Source organism: Thamnophis elegans, chromosome Z (assembly GCF_009769535.1).
Source record: "Thamnophis elegans isolate rThaEle1 chromosome Z, rThaEle1.pri, whole genome shotgun sequence".
NCBI classification, from domain to species: Eukaryota; Metazoa; Chordata; class Lepidosauria; order Squamata; family Colubridae; genus Thamnophis; species Thamnophis elegans.
Window position 1 is genome coordinate 96,936,680 of NC_045558.1, and position 13,573 is coordinate 96,950,252.

General features: G+C 40.9%; 1 protein-coding gene across 10 annotated transcripts in view; it reads left to right on the forward strand.

The window, feature by feature from the left end:
• Nucleotides 1–13,573, forward strand: part of RARA (retinoic acid receptor alpha) — a 211,055-nt gene that overhangs the window by 128,518 nt on the left and 68,964 nt on the right. Inside the window, exon 1 of one of the 10 annotated variants that reach the window (XM_032236711.1) lies at nucleotides 8,667–8,733. The exons of the other annotated variants lie outside the window; for them this stretch is intronic. Coding sequence (XP_032092602.1) covers nucleotides 8,682–8,733 — 52 coding nt within the window. The 5' untranslated portion in view covers nucleotides 8,667–8,681. Of the gene's footprint in view, nucleotides 1–8,666; nucleotides 8,734–13,573 lie in introns of those variants that run through there. 10 annotated transcript variants of the gene reach the window in all.

Here is a 13,573-nt window from a genome sequence, read left to right on the forward strand (position 1 = left end):
TTAGTTGCGAAGTCATGTCTGACCCCATGAACAACGTTCCTCCAGGCCCTCCTGTCCTCTGGAGTCCATTTAAGCTCATGCCTACTGCTTTGGTGACTCCATCCAGCCACTTCATTCTCTGTCGTCCCCTTCTTCTTTTGCCCTCAGTCTTTCCCAGCATTAGGCTCTTCTCCAGTGAGTCCTTCCTTTTCATTTGTTGGCCAAAGTACTTGAGTTTCATCTTGAGGATCTGGCTTTCTAAAGAGCAGTCATGGTTGATCAGCTCTAGGACCCCATTTGATCGTCTTGCAGTCCAAGGGACTCGCAGGAGTATTCTCCAGCACCATAGTTCAAATGCCTCAATTCTTTGATGCTAAGCCTTTCTTACGGTTCAACTTTCACAGCCATACATTGCATCTGGGAAAACTATGGATGTGATTATATATGCTGTGTGAGAGTTTGAATTTGGAAAGCTCAATGAAAATTGTTAAGAAAGAGTTGTCTATTTTCTCAGTAGATAGTCTTGCAATGGATGCTATAAAATGTTCTCAATATGTTCTTAGCTTTAGATATTTTTGCAATCTGTCTCTTGCAATAAAGGAGAATATTTGTAGCCCTGGATTGAAATGAGGGGTTAGTCGTTAGATGTTTTCTTGCAGATGTTTCATTACCCAAACTAGGTAACATCATCAGTGTTAGTCACACTAGATAACATTTTCAGTGGTAGTCTAGCACTGATGATGTTACCTAGTTTGGGTAATGAAATGTCTGCAAGAAAACAACCAAGCTCAGAGATCACCAAGGACCTCAAATCTGTCTCTTGCTTCAATTTTTCTATCTGTAAAATGGGAACAATTACATTTCCCTATTATTCAAATGGCCAGTGTGATATTTTGATTTTAAGTTATGTTTTGTTGCAAAACTGCCTTGATTATTCAAAGAACCAGAAAGACAAGGTGAAAATTTACTGTAAGATTGGTGTAGTAGGTTTAGGTGCTGGCCTAGAAACCAGAAGATTGTGAATTCTAATCCTGCTTTAAGTATGAAAGCCAGCTGGGTGACTTTGGACCAGTCACTCTTTCTCAGCCCAACAAGGTTGCTGTGGGAAAATAAGAAAAGGAAGAATTATTATTTCTGTTCGCTGCCTTAAGTTATAATAATGATGGGATTAAAAAAAAAATCAAATAAAGTATATGCTCTTTTCTTGCATTTATTGTCTTGCCTTATATAGTTTGATTTGTGGTCTGGCAGGGAATAGACAATAGACAGAAAAGCATTTAAGTTCTGTGCAATTCAACTGATAATGTCATAAGATCTTCAGTAGATAATAAGATCAACTGTTGATATGTACTTTAAGTCAGTGTTTTTCAACCTTTTTTGTGCAAAGGCACACTTTTTTCATGAAAAAAATCACGAGGCACACCACCATTAGAAAATGTTAAAAAAAATTAACTCTGTGCCTATATTGACTATATATAAAGTAATTTTCCCACGGCACACCTTACACTACGTCACGGCACACTAGTGTGCCGCGGCACAGTGGTTGAAAAACACTGCTTTAAGTTATGTTCGTGCCCCTACTCAGAATTTCCTGGTTCTGTTCTGAAGTGAAGTCTTGATATAGGTATTGTGTCCTTTCATAAACAAGTTTTAAATGCCTGTTGCAACTCCATTTACAAATTTGAAAGATGAAATTTTGAGACCTTGAAACTCATCACTTCCCCAAATGACATTTTGGAGAATGTTTCCTAGGTGATTTGGAGAAGCATGTCTTGAACAATTGATCTATGAGAGAAGTGTACAATATGTGGAGCTTTTTAATTTATAAAAATGGTGAATAAAGTGGGGGTTGGGATTTTAAAAATGCATAGAATAGTATACAGTGACTAGAATCAATAGAATATTTTTTTCTTGCTGTAAGCATAGAGATTATCCAATTAAACTAAAGCTCAAGAGATTGTGAAATAACAAAAGGTCATCCTTTTTCACTTTTTCACAGAATAGGTGACAATAAAATGTATTATCTCAAGATAGTGAGGACCAGTAATCAGAATGGGTTTTAAAGGAGGTTGTATAATTTACAGCAAGTGGGATGTTCACTAGCTACACATCAAGATAGTTCCTTATTAGGACTGTAAGCAGGTCAAATATCAATTTGCTGGGGAAGACAAGTGAGAAAATGCTACTACTGTAAATGCATCTATTGCTTCTGGGCTCCTAATGGCATCCAGTTGAGAAGCTAAAATGGTCTTTTCTTATTTTTGAAGTTAGGTGAAGGGATAGAGACTGTCATTTTAGGGAATTTAAAATATCAGGTATATCTACCGGAAGCATAATTGGAGGACTATTTCAGAAAAAAAATGACACATTGATTTCAAGTGGAGTTTAACTATTTTCAAAACATGTTTAAGCAACCACAGCTTATTCAAAGAGCATCATAACTGAAAAATTAAATGTCTGAACTGATTTTATTGAATGTGTATGCTAATGGTATAATGGTTCCTATTTGGCATGTTGACGGCAGATTCGCATGCCAGGATTCATTGCAGTTGTAAAGCATTAGATATGCATATATAAACCAGCCTATAGTTAGGAACATCTTCTAGACTTGGTTGATCATTTTAGTGGCCCATTATCTTTATGACCTTTACCTAGAAGAAAAGCTTTCCTTTCAGTAATTAGTGGATTTCCAAGGAGTAAACTTTACCTATATTTTTCTTAGATTAATTTATTTTATTTTTTATTTCACTTAATGCATGCAAAACCTTGAGATTTATCCATGTGGATTGACAATGCTGGTCTGGCCTTTATCATTGCTAAGCATTGTTTAGAAAAGAAATCTCATCAATTCAATCTTTTCTATCCAATACCTTCTTTTTCTTTGATTTCCCCCTTCCAAAGATCTTAGTTCCACTTGCTTCCAACCGAGCCTTTTTTCAAGCTTTATTTTTTTAATTTTTAAAAGCACTTTTAAACTGCAACAGCCTAGGTTAGCTAAACTCCCACAGGAAATTGGAGCAAAGTTTCTACACCTTTCCTCCAAATTTCACACATTAGGATTCATGATTTTGACTTTGCCCTAGTTATATATTATAAATTTCAAATCTTTGGATCTGATTCTCTCTCTGTGTATGTGTGCATGCCTGTACTGGTTGCTGAACATGTGCAGTCATGGCAGGCTTAGAAAGTGTTGTTTAGCACAATGAGAATTGAGTGGGTCCTCTCACTTTCCCAAGTTTTATGGGTTGATGAAAAATGTTTATCCATTCTCTCAGGGGCTTCATGTGGATTCCACATCAATTAAATGGAAAGGGGTTCTATGCAAATTTAGAATAGTTATGATTCTGGAAAGTGCAATAAAATTTAACTGGGAATCATTGGGTTTGTGGTAATCAAACTGATGAAAATTTAGTAACTGGGAACTCCCTCAACTCCCAACTCAGTTTGCCAGGTAATTATCCATTTTCTGATTCTATAATTTCATACATACATACATACATACATACATACATACATACATACATGTAAAAGAATAGTTTTTAACCTAAATTGTAAAATGGAAAGGAATTGCAGCAGATTGGAGGGTTGTTATTCCTCTGAAAAAGTAATGTATCCTTCCTAAAATGAAGCCTCTGGCTCAAAAAATGTCATGTTTTCATACATGAAAAAATGGGGTTGTCTCAGATCCCAAGTCTTTTGATGGAGATAGGAGTTCCTATTGGAGAAGAAGCAAATGCTTAATCATCATAATTGCTACCATTAATAATCTCTTAATATAGACTTTCTCATTTTCCTCATTTTTACAAGAAAGATGGCCTGGCAGACTCTGAAAGGTTATAGGTCATCTAGTCCAACCCCCTCTCAAGAAGGAGACCGTGCACCATTTCTGACAAATTGCAGTCCAATATCTTCTTGAAAGTCTCAAGTGATGAATCTCCCACAACGTCCAAAGGCAAACTGTTCCATTGGTTGATTGTTCTCATTGTCAGAAAGTTCCTCATTTCTAGGTTGAATCTCTTCTTTTTACCTTTTTTTTTTTTTTACTTTACTTTTATTACTTTTATTAAACATTTATAGGCCGCCCTTTTCCCTGAGGGGACTCAGGGCGGCTTACAATAATAGGGGAGGGGAGTGCAGGACAAAACACAAAAAGAAAATGTGAGTAAAAATAATTAGCGGTAAAACACAACATTCACTCAACATTCGGGAGGGGCGAGAGTAAAGTCCTATCCCCAGGCCTGACGGGATAGCCAGATCTTGAGGGCTGTGCGGAAGGCCTGGATGGTGGTGAGGGTGCGGATCTCCACGGGGAGATTGTTCCATAGCGTCGGAGCTGCAACTGAGAAGGCTCTCCTCTGCGTAGTCGCCAGTCGGCACTGACTGGCGGATGGAATTCGGAGGAGGCCTACTCTATGCGATCTGATGGGATGAAGGGAGGTAATTGGCAGAAGGCGGTCTCTCAAATAGCCAGATCCACTACCATGGAGCGCTTTATGAATGGTAAGTAGGACCTTGAAGTGCACCCGGAGATCAACAGGTAGCCAGCGCAGCTCACGGAGGATCAGTGTTATGTGGGCGAACCGTGGTGCGCCCACAATCACTCGCGCGGCTGCATTCTGGACTAGCTGAAGTCGCCGGATGTTCTTCAAGGGCAGCCCCATGTAGAGCACATTGCAGTATTCCAGCCTAGAGATCACAAGGGCTTGAGTGACTGTTGTGAGGGCCTCCCGGTTCAGGTAGGGCCGCAACTGGCGCACCAGGCGAACCTGGGCAAATGCCCCCCTGGTCACAGCTGACAAGTGATGGTCAAAACTCAGCTGTGGGTCCAGGAGGACTCCCAAGTTGCGGACCCTGTCTGAGGGGTATAAATTTTGACCCCCCAGCCTGAGTGATGGAACGTTGGCCAAATTGTTGGGAGGAAAACACAACAGCCACTCGGTCTTGTCCGGGTTGAGTACCAGTTTGTTAGCTCTCATCCAGTCTTTAACAGCCTCAAGACCCCGGTTCATCACGTCCACCGCTTCATTGAGTTGGCACGGGGCGGACAGATACAACTGTGTATCGTCCGCTTATTGATGGTATTTTATCCCGTGCCTCCGAATGATCTCGCCCAGTGGTTTCATGTATAAGTTAAATAGTAGGGGGGATAAGACTGAACCCTGCGGCACCCCATAAGTTAGGGGCCTCGGGGACGATCTCTGCCCCCCCACCAACACCGACTGCGACCTGTCCGAGAGGTAGGAGGAGAACCACTGCAGAACAGTGCCGCCCACCCCCACCTCCCGCAGTCGTCGCAGAAGGATACCATGGTCGATGGTATCGAAAGCCGCTGAGAGGTCAAGGAGAACCAGGATGGATGCGTGGCCTCCATCTCTGGCTCTCCAGAGATCATCGGTCAATGCGACCAAAGCGGTTTCTGTGCTGTAACCGGGCCTGAAGCCGGACTGGAAGGGGTCAAGATAGTTAGCTTCCTCCAAGGTACGCTGAAGCTGGAAGGCCACCACCTTCTCAACAACCTTCCCCACGAAGGGGAGGTTGGAGACTGGGCGGTAGTTATTAAGAACGGCTGGATCCAAGGACGGTTTCTTCAGGAAGGGTCTCACCACCGCCGCCTTGAGCGAAGAGAGGCGGTAACAACCACCTGGATCCAGCCTCGTGTCACCTCACTGCTGTTGGCAACCAGCCAGGAGGGACACGGGTCCAGTATACAGGTGGAGGCACTCACAGCTCGCATAGCCTTGTCCACATCCCCAGAGGCAACATCCTGAAACTCAACCCAGAGATGGTCTGCCAAGTCATTCCCTTGTGTCTCGGCTGGATCTGCGGGGGTGGAGTCCAGGTCCGACCGAAACCGAGCAACTTTGTCCGCCAAGAACTGAACATACTCCTCAGCCTTACCCTGTAAGGGGTCCCCCGTCTCCCTCCTGTTTAGGAGGGAGCGGGTTATCCTAAACAGGGCGGCTGGACGGGACTCGGCGGACGCTACCAAGGTGGCAATGTGTGTTCTTTTAGCTGTTCTTAATGCCCGAATGTATTCCTTGGTGCATGCTGTCAAAAGTGCCCGGTTCGATTCGGACCTATCGGATCTCCACAAGTGCTCTAGGCGTCTCCTCCGGCGCTTTATCTCCCGGAGCTCCTCGGTGAACCAAGGAGGCCTCCGGGAGCCGCTGACCCGGAGGGGCGCAATCCGGTCCAGAGACTCTGATGCTGCCGAGTGCCAGGCAGCAGCAAGAGTCTCCGCCGAACTGTGGGCGAGAGTATCAGGAATAACCCCAAGCTCCGTCTGGAACCTTACAGGGTCCATAAGTCGCCTGGGGCGGAACCACCTGGTCGGTTCCTCCTCCCTACGGTGGGGGTTTGGCCTCCGGAAGTCTAGCCTCAGTAGGCAGTGGTCTGACCACGACAGGGGTATGGTCTCATTACCCCTCAGACCAAGATCATAACTCCACTGCTTCTTGGTCATTTTCCATCCATTATTCCTTATCTGGCCTTCGGGTGCTTTGGAAAATAGTTTGACCCCCTCCTCTCTGTGGCAGCCCCTCAAATATTGGAACACTGCTATCATGTCTCTCCTGCTCCTTCTCTTCACTAGACTAGACATGCCGAGTTCCTGTAACCGTTCTTCATATGTTTTAGTCTCCAGTCCCCTAATCATCCTGGTTGCTCTTCTCTGCACTTTTTCTAGAGTCTCAGCGTCTTTTTTATAGTGGTGACCAAAGCCCATTTGGCTTTCTGTTGGGAATTGATGTTAAAGTTGTTGGGAAGATGTTGTGCAAGTGCTTCCTGGATTTGAGTCTTCTTCCTGATAAATGAGGATAGTCATCATGCACCTGTAGGAATGATTTTTTTCATAGTTTTTTCTGTATTATCTCACTAATACATCTTGCCTTCGTAAAGCTAGAGGTGCTTCCTGTTCAGAACAGGAAGTCATCAAGTTATAATCCTCATGATATCATTGAGTCTGGCACTTAACTCACTCTTAAGCCATATAGCGACAGAGTATTCTGCTGCAGATTTGACCAATCCTAAGACTGATGACCTGAGGGTGGCAGCTGAAGCTCCCCATTTGGTTCCACATAATTTCTGCAGTATGTTCCTAGTATTGACTATTTCTGCCGTATTATCTAGATGTTTCTTGTAGAATAGAGTCTGGTCCAATATTACTCCAAGGTGCTAGGTGAGTAAGTTGTTGTTTAAGTAGAACTTCAGGGCTTTTGTATGTAAGTTTGTTGTTAAGGTGGAAACACATAGTTACTATTTTGCTGGTGCCAGGACTTATCCTCACTCAGGTCAGTGAAGAATTTCCCCAAGATTTTAAGATCAGCCACCTCCATGTATTTTTCTTGTACCACTATGGCCAAATCATCAGCGAATCCAAATTTGCGAACATCACGAACATATCTGATGTAGTCTTGGTGGCATTACAGAGCCTTGTGGGAGGCTGTTGTTTAATCTTCCATTCTTACTTACGTTGTCCCCCATTATTATCTGAAAGAACCCATCACTCAGCAACTGCTGGCAGCCAGACTATTCTGTAGGTTTTCCTGGCTTTCAAAATACATGGCAACGAAAAACGAAAACATTACGGGTACATTCACATGACATGCTATCTTCCCCCAATAAATCATGAAGACCTAGTTCCTATAATTATGCTGAAGCAATGGGTGGCTTCCTGTAGCCTCCTGAATCACAAATTGCTCATCCTGTTTTAGTGTTGTCTATAGCTTGCTCTGTGAATCTCTTTAGCCGCTATCTATGGAAAGGCTTTGACTTTCGGTTTTCTAAATTAGTTTTAAGAGTCAGCTTTGAAATTGAGAAGATCAAAACCATCATATGTCCTCTCTTTCTCTTTGATCATGCAATGTTTCCCCCAATATGATTTTCATCTTTATACTCTTTTGCCTTTTAATAGAATTCTCCATTTAATTTTACTCTCCTTGCAGATTGGCCTGTAAACATGGATTCAGAGAGCTTAGCATTTTAGGATACTTAGGGAGGATTAACATTTTAGAAACGAGTATGCGGATATTGAAATGGAATCCACAAGCATTTTTGAGGGGATGTCAAAATTGGGTATGTATGTGTATACAGTATGTTCTGTGTTTAAATAGGAATTGTGCATTAAAAGAGATTGTGGAATCATAGCTCAATATTTCTGGAGGGCATCAAAGCAGGAATGAAAATAAATCACTAACTTCTCTCTGAGTGAACACAGTACAACAATTAGGTTGTTTCGTAAATTGAACTTCGACTGATTCTGGCATTCCTTGCATCAGTAAAGTCAATATTAATTTTCAGACGGGTTACAATTTAAAGCATGCCTGTATTCCATTTTAAATTCATTGTTAAAAATAATCACCTACACGAACATTCTCACAAACCTGAAAGAAGCTCAGAGGTGGATTTCATACCATTTGTTGAACAGTCTTGTGATGCATAAATATTTGTTGCAAATAAAGTCTCATTGCGTGCATATACAGATCTCACCAGTAATTTTGGGAGTTGTAATCCTAACACATCTGCAGGATATCAGTTGAAGGGCAAATTACACAATTTGCCACATCAACCATTTATCATGAGTGTTGAACAGAACCTGTTTGTAGAGGCTGAGTGCCCAGTGGAGTAAGAGGGATAAAAAGGATTGTTAAGGATGAAATGGAACTGCCTGAATGAGGCCTGGTCTGTATACCATAAAATGAAGAATGAACTTTCCAGAATTAAAAAGAACAACCATTTGTAAAACAAACTTAACAGGTAAAGAGGACTTAGTCTGCTTCTTTCTTGAGAATGCTGGTTTATAATTGAAGGGGTTTGTTCCTTAATTTCCAGCATTTTCCTGCTGAAGCTTCAGAGTACTTTTAGATAGAGAAGAAATTTTTATATTGTTGCTCAAAATTGGCCCTGGAGCTGTCAATAAGCCTTGCCTTATATTTGCTAGATATAAATGACTAAAAACCTGCCTTTCTGCTTTTGCTGAATTGATAGAAAGGGATGGTCTTTTGCTTGTAGTACAGCAAGCAAAACAGGAATAGTTAAGGGTGTTTAAGTAAATGCATGTTTTGTGATCTTTCTTATATGTGCTTTGAATTTTTTTTAAATACCTGTCTAAAATGGAAAGTAGCCACAACTATACACATTCCCTGAGCAAATCCCAATAGAACATTTACTCCCACTGTTCTACTATGATGACGGAATGTATCCACACATAACTTTTTTTGTAGTTTCACTTAATCTCATACAAGCCATGCAGTGGCATGAAAATATAAGTAAAACGTACAAGATTGCCATATACTCAGTGTCATATATGTCATATACTATATAATGTCCTCGATTTACAAAAGTTCAATTAGTGACCATTCAAACTTACAACAGCACTGGAAAAAGGGACTTGTGACTGTTTTTCACTTGCAATCATTGCAGCATCCCCCATGGTCTTGTGATCAAAATTCAGGTGCTTGACAACTGATTCATATTTATGACGGTTTCAGTTTCCTGGGTTCATGCTATCTTTTGACAAGGAAATTAATGGGGAAGCCAGATTCACTTAATAACTGGATTACCAATAACTGCAGTGATTCACTTAATAACTGTGGCAAGAGAGATCATAAAACGGGGCAAAACTCACTTAACAAATGTCTCGCTTATCCACATAAATTTTGGGCTCAATTGTGGCCGTAATTGGACGACTACCTATACAACATTAACCATATATGTTATACGGACAAAATATCTGGAAGCACTAGAAATGGCAGCTAAAATATATTTTCAAATGAGGAGTTTGCATTGATTTATTCTTGAAGAAACTATTCTGCCTTAAGTAACGGGAGGAATTACATAGTAATCTAATTTCACTTAATCTAACTAATTTACTTTTTTATTAGAACCTGGAGCTCTACCAAGTATTGTCTGAAGCACAGTAATGATTTAGGCAGAGAAAGACATGTGCTAAATCTTAAGGAAGGGATATTTCTGAGCATAGGAATGTATAAAAGTGCCAGAAGCAAACTCACATATTTTTCAGTGTGAAAATCTACTCTTCTTGAAAAACTTTGCTATATCTTTTTCTCTGTGTTTTACTGTGTGCGCACACAAACATTTTTCAATAACTTGTTTGATTATGGCAACAATTAGCTACTCTTGGCGGAAGAGTAGCAGGATTGGACCTAACTGCTATTTGGATGGGGAGCAATCAGGAAATCTTTAGGGATTTCATATTGTTCCCAGGGAAATGCATGGATGTTTCCAAGTGTTCATTAGGAATTGAACTGAATTTGAAGGAACTGAGAAAATTAGGAACTCATGATTTCAGCAAGAGATTTACAAACTTCCTTTCTGACTCAGGATGTGATCATGCCAGAATTCTTTTTAATTCCATTATTTTGTTGGGAAAATTAAATAGGAACTGTTGTTCTAATAGCAAGATCAACAGTTTCTCAAATTTTTATTTGTATTTTCCTCCTACAACCTATTCTCTTTCTAAATATCAACTATATTCCATTTTCCCCTTTTCACTCTTCTTTCAAATATATATTTTAAAAGATCCTTATTGTATATTTCAATCTTTACCTGTTTTCTTTTATTCTGGTTTTAATTGTTTTTTCTACTCCTTTTTTCTATTACTTTTCCTTTTGTTTCTTCTCTTTTTGTCTTACGTAGCTTTTCTTCACATTCATTTCTTCTTTTTCTCCTCCTATATTTAATCTTCCTTTTAGTCCCTCACTTGCTCTATTTTCTTTCTTATGCTTTTTTCTTTCTTTCTTTCTTTGTATGTTTCCTTCCTCCTTTCTCTTTCATGGCAGTCTTTTACTAAATGAGTCAAAACAGACATTTGTCATGTTCCCTACAGGAAGTTTGGGAGGTTTTGTTTGAAAATCTGCTAGCTAAGCAGAGCCTCTGATTTTCTATTATTATTTAAACAGGCCCCACTGAGTTTTTCTGTTGAATGCAAGCAGCATGCACATACATTACACATAAGCTGCAATTTTCTGTTCAGGTTGGGGTCAGGTTTAAAAACTCAGTCTTTTTAAAATAATAATTTCAGTTCTATCAGATCTGGTTAATGCTATAGAAATGCTGATATGGGTTTAATATTATATATATCGATGTCATATTGGGAAGGAGTTATCAAAGAAGTTATTCTCCCTGGCTTTGCATTACAATGGTATTAGCCCTTTGGTTTTTCTGGTCAGCTGTATTCTTTTCCTTTGATATATTTTGTTTCCTTTTTAGTTTTAAAATCTAAGCTGGCCAGAATCACTGTGGGATCTCTGAAGAGTCAAAGTTGAAATAATCTTCCCAGATATAATGTATGTATGTGTGACACACACACACTCATACAGTATTTATAATCCTTTCAAAACATTCATTGCTTGCATCTACATGGTATTCATAAATTACATTCAAACAAATGTTAGGTAATTCTGTTTGAAAACCAACAGAGTTTACACACAAAGCGCACACACACACACTGTTTGAAAACACATACATATGCACACACACACATATATATGTGTGTGTGTGTGTGTGTGTTTATTTGTGCTGATAAATATATATATATTATTTATCAGCACAAATACAACAAATGTAACAAAAAGGCAACAGTAAAAATATTTGTTTTCTGTCTGGATGGTCTCTTGTGACGAGCTGAAGGACAGAGAATGGAAGTAGTGATCTTCCTCCCATATTTGGGCATACCGGGGGTTGTAAATCTAAATAGATATCTTTCACCCTGGCTTGGCTGATAAGGAGTCGAGCTCTGTGGCTTAGTGGTTAACACATCTGCCTAAGATGCAATACAGCACAGGTTCAATTCCCAGTAAAGGGTATGGCTAGCTGATGAGAGCTAAATAGCTTGAAATAGATCTATACTAGTCTCCCTTTATTTATTTATCAGCACAAATACAATATATATATGTGTGTGTGTGTGTGTGTGTGTGTGTGTATGTATGTATGTATGTGTATATATGTATATGTATGTATGTATGTATGTGTGTGTGTGTGTGTGTGTGTGTGTATATATATATATATATATATATATAGCAGTAGACTTATAGCAGTAGACTTATATACCGCTTCATAGGCCTTTCAGGCCTCTCTAAGCGGTTTACAGAGAGTCAGCATATTGCCCCCAACAATCTGGGTCCTCATTTTACCCACCTCGGAAGGATGGAAGGCTGAGTCAACCCTGAGCCGGTGAGATTTGAACCGCTGACCTGCTGATCTAGCAGTAGCCTGCAGTGCTGCATTTAACCACTGCGCCACCTTGGCTCTTATATATATATATATATATACATACATACATACATACATACATACTTAAAGTCACAACCCCTGGTATGCCCAAGTATGGGAGGAAGGTCACACTTCCACTCTCTGTCATTAGGCTCGTCACAAGAGACCATCCAGACAGAAACCCAATATTTTTTACTGTTGCCTTTTTGTTACATTTTGTTATATTTATGCTGATAAATAAATAAAGGGAGACTAGTATAGATCTATTTCAAGCTATTTAGCTCTCATCAGCTAGCCGATTCCCAAACTTGGGTATGGCTAGCTGATGAGAGCTAAATAGCTTGAAATAGATCTATACTAGTCTCCCTTTATTTATTTATCAGCATAAATATAACATACATACATACATACATACATACATACATACATACATACATATATATATATATATATATATATATATATATGCTGGTCTTGTTGTATTTGGGTCTTTTCCCATTTGAGGTTGAGAGCCCTACCCACCACTGAGGCCATTACAACACGAAAGAACAGCGGACACACAGGCAGCACCAATCAGCACCAATCTACCAATCATGATACAACCATACAACCAATCATTCCACTTACTGAAACAAAGCTAGCACTCCACACACCCCCACCAAGATTTATAGAAAGACGGCAGCTCCGAAATCTACGAAAACAAATATATATATATATATATGTGTGTGTGTGTGTGTGTGTGTGTGTGTGTGTGTGTATAAATATATACATATATACACACACACACACACACACATATCCCCTGGACAACCCCCCCATCTCCGGCCAGGCAGAGCGCCGCAACCAACATAGCAGTATCCTGAAGGTGCCAAGCTGCGGGAACCTGGGGGGAGGCAAAGGTGATCGCGTTGCTTGGTGCCTTTGGGATACCGCTAGGTTGGTGAGCAGCACTGTGCCCAGCTGAAGAGGGGGGGTTGCTGAGCGGCTGCTCTCTTGCAAGGGGGCTCCCAAAGAGCCGGGCACAGCCTCATGGGCAGCTGGCTCACAACCATAGAGCGTGCGCCCAGAGCTGCCACTGCCGAAAGACTCGGATTAAAAGCCGTGGAAAAAGCCAGGCTGGGATGGCGGCAGTGGTTGAGGTGCCCTGGCTCTGTAATGAGAGCTGGGCTATGCATTGTGAGGCTGGGAGGCGGGTGAGCGAGAGCGGAACAGCCACTCGTGCAACCCCCCTCTCCAGCCATGCAGAACGCCATTCACTGGCATTTGGAAGGTGCCAAGCCATGGGAGCCGGGCGGCGATGAACAGGCGCTCACGTGGCTTGGCAATACCCCTAGGTCAGTGAATGGCGCTGTGCCGGGCTGCA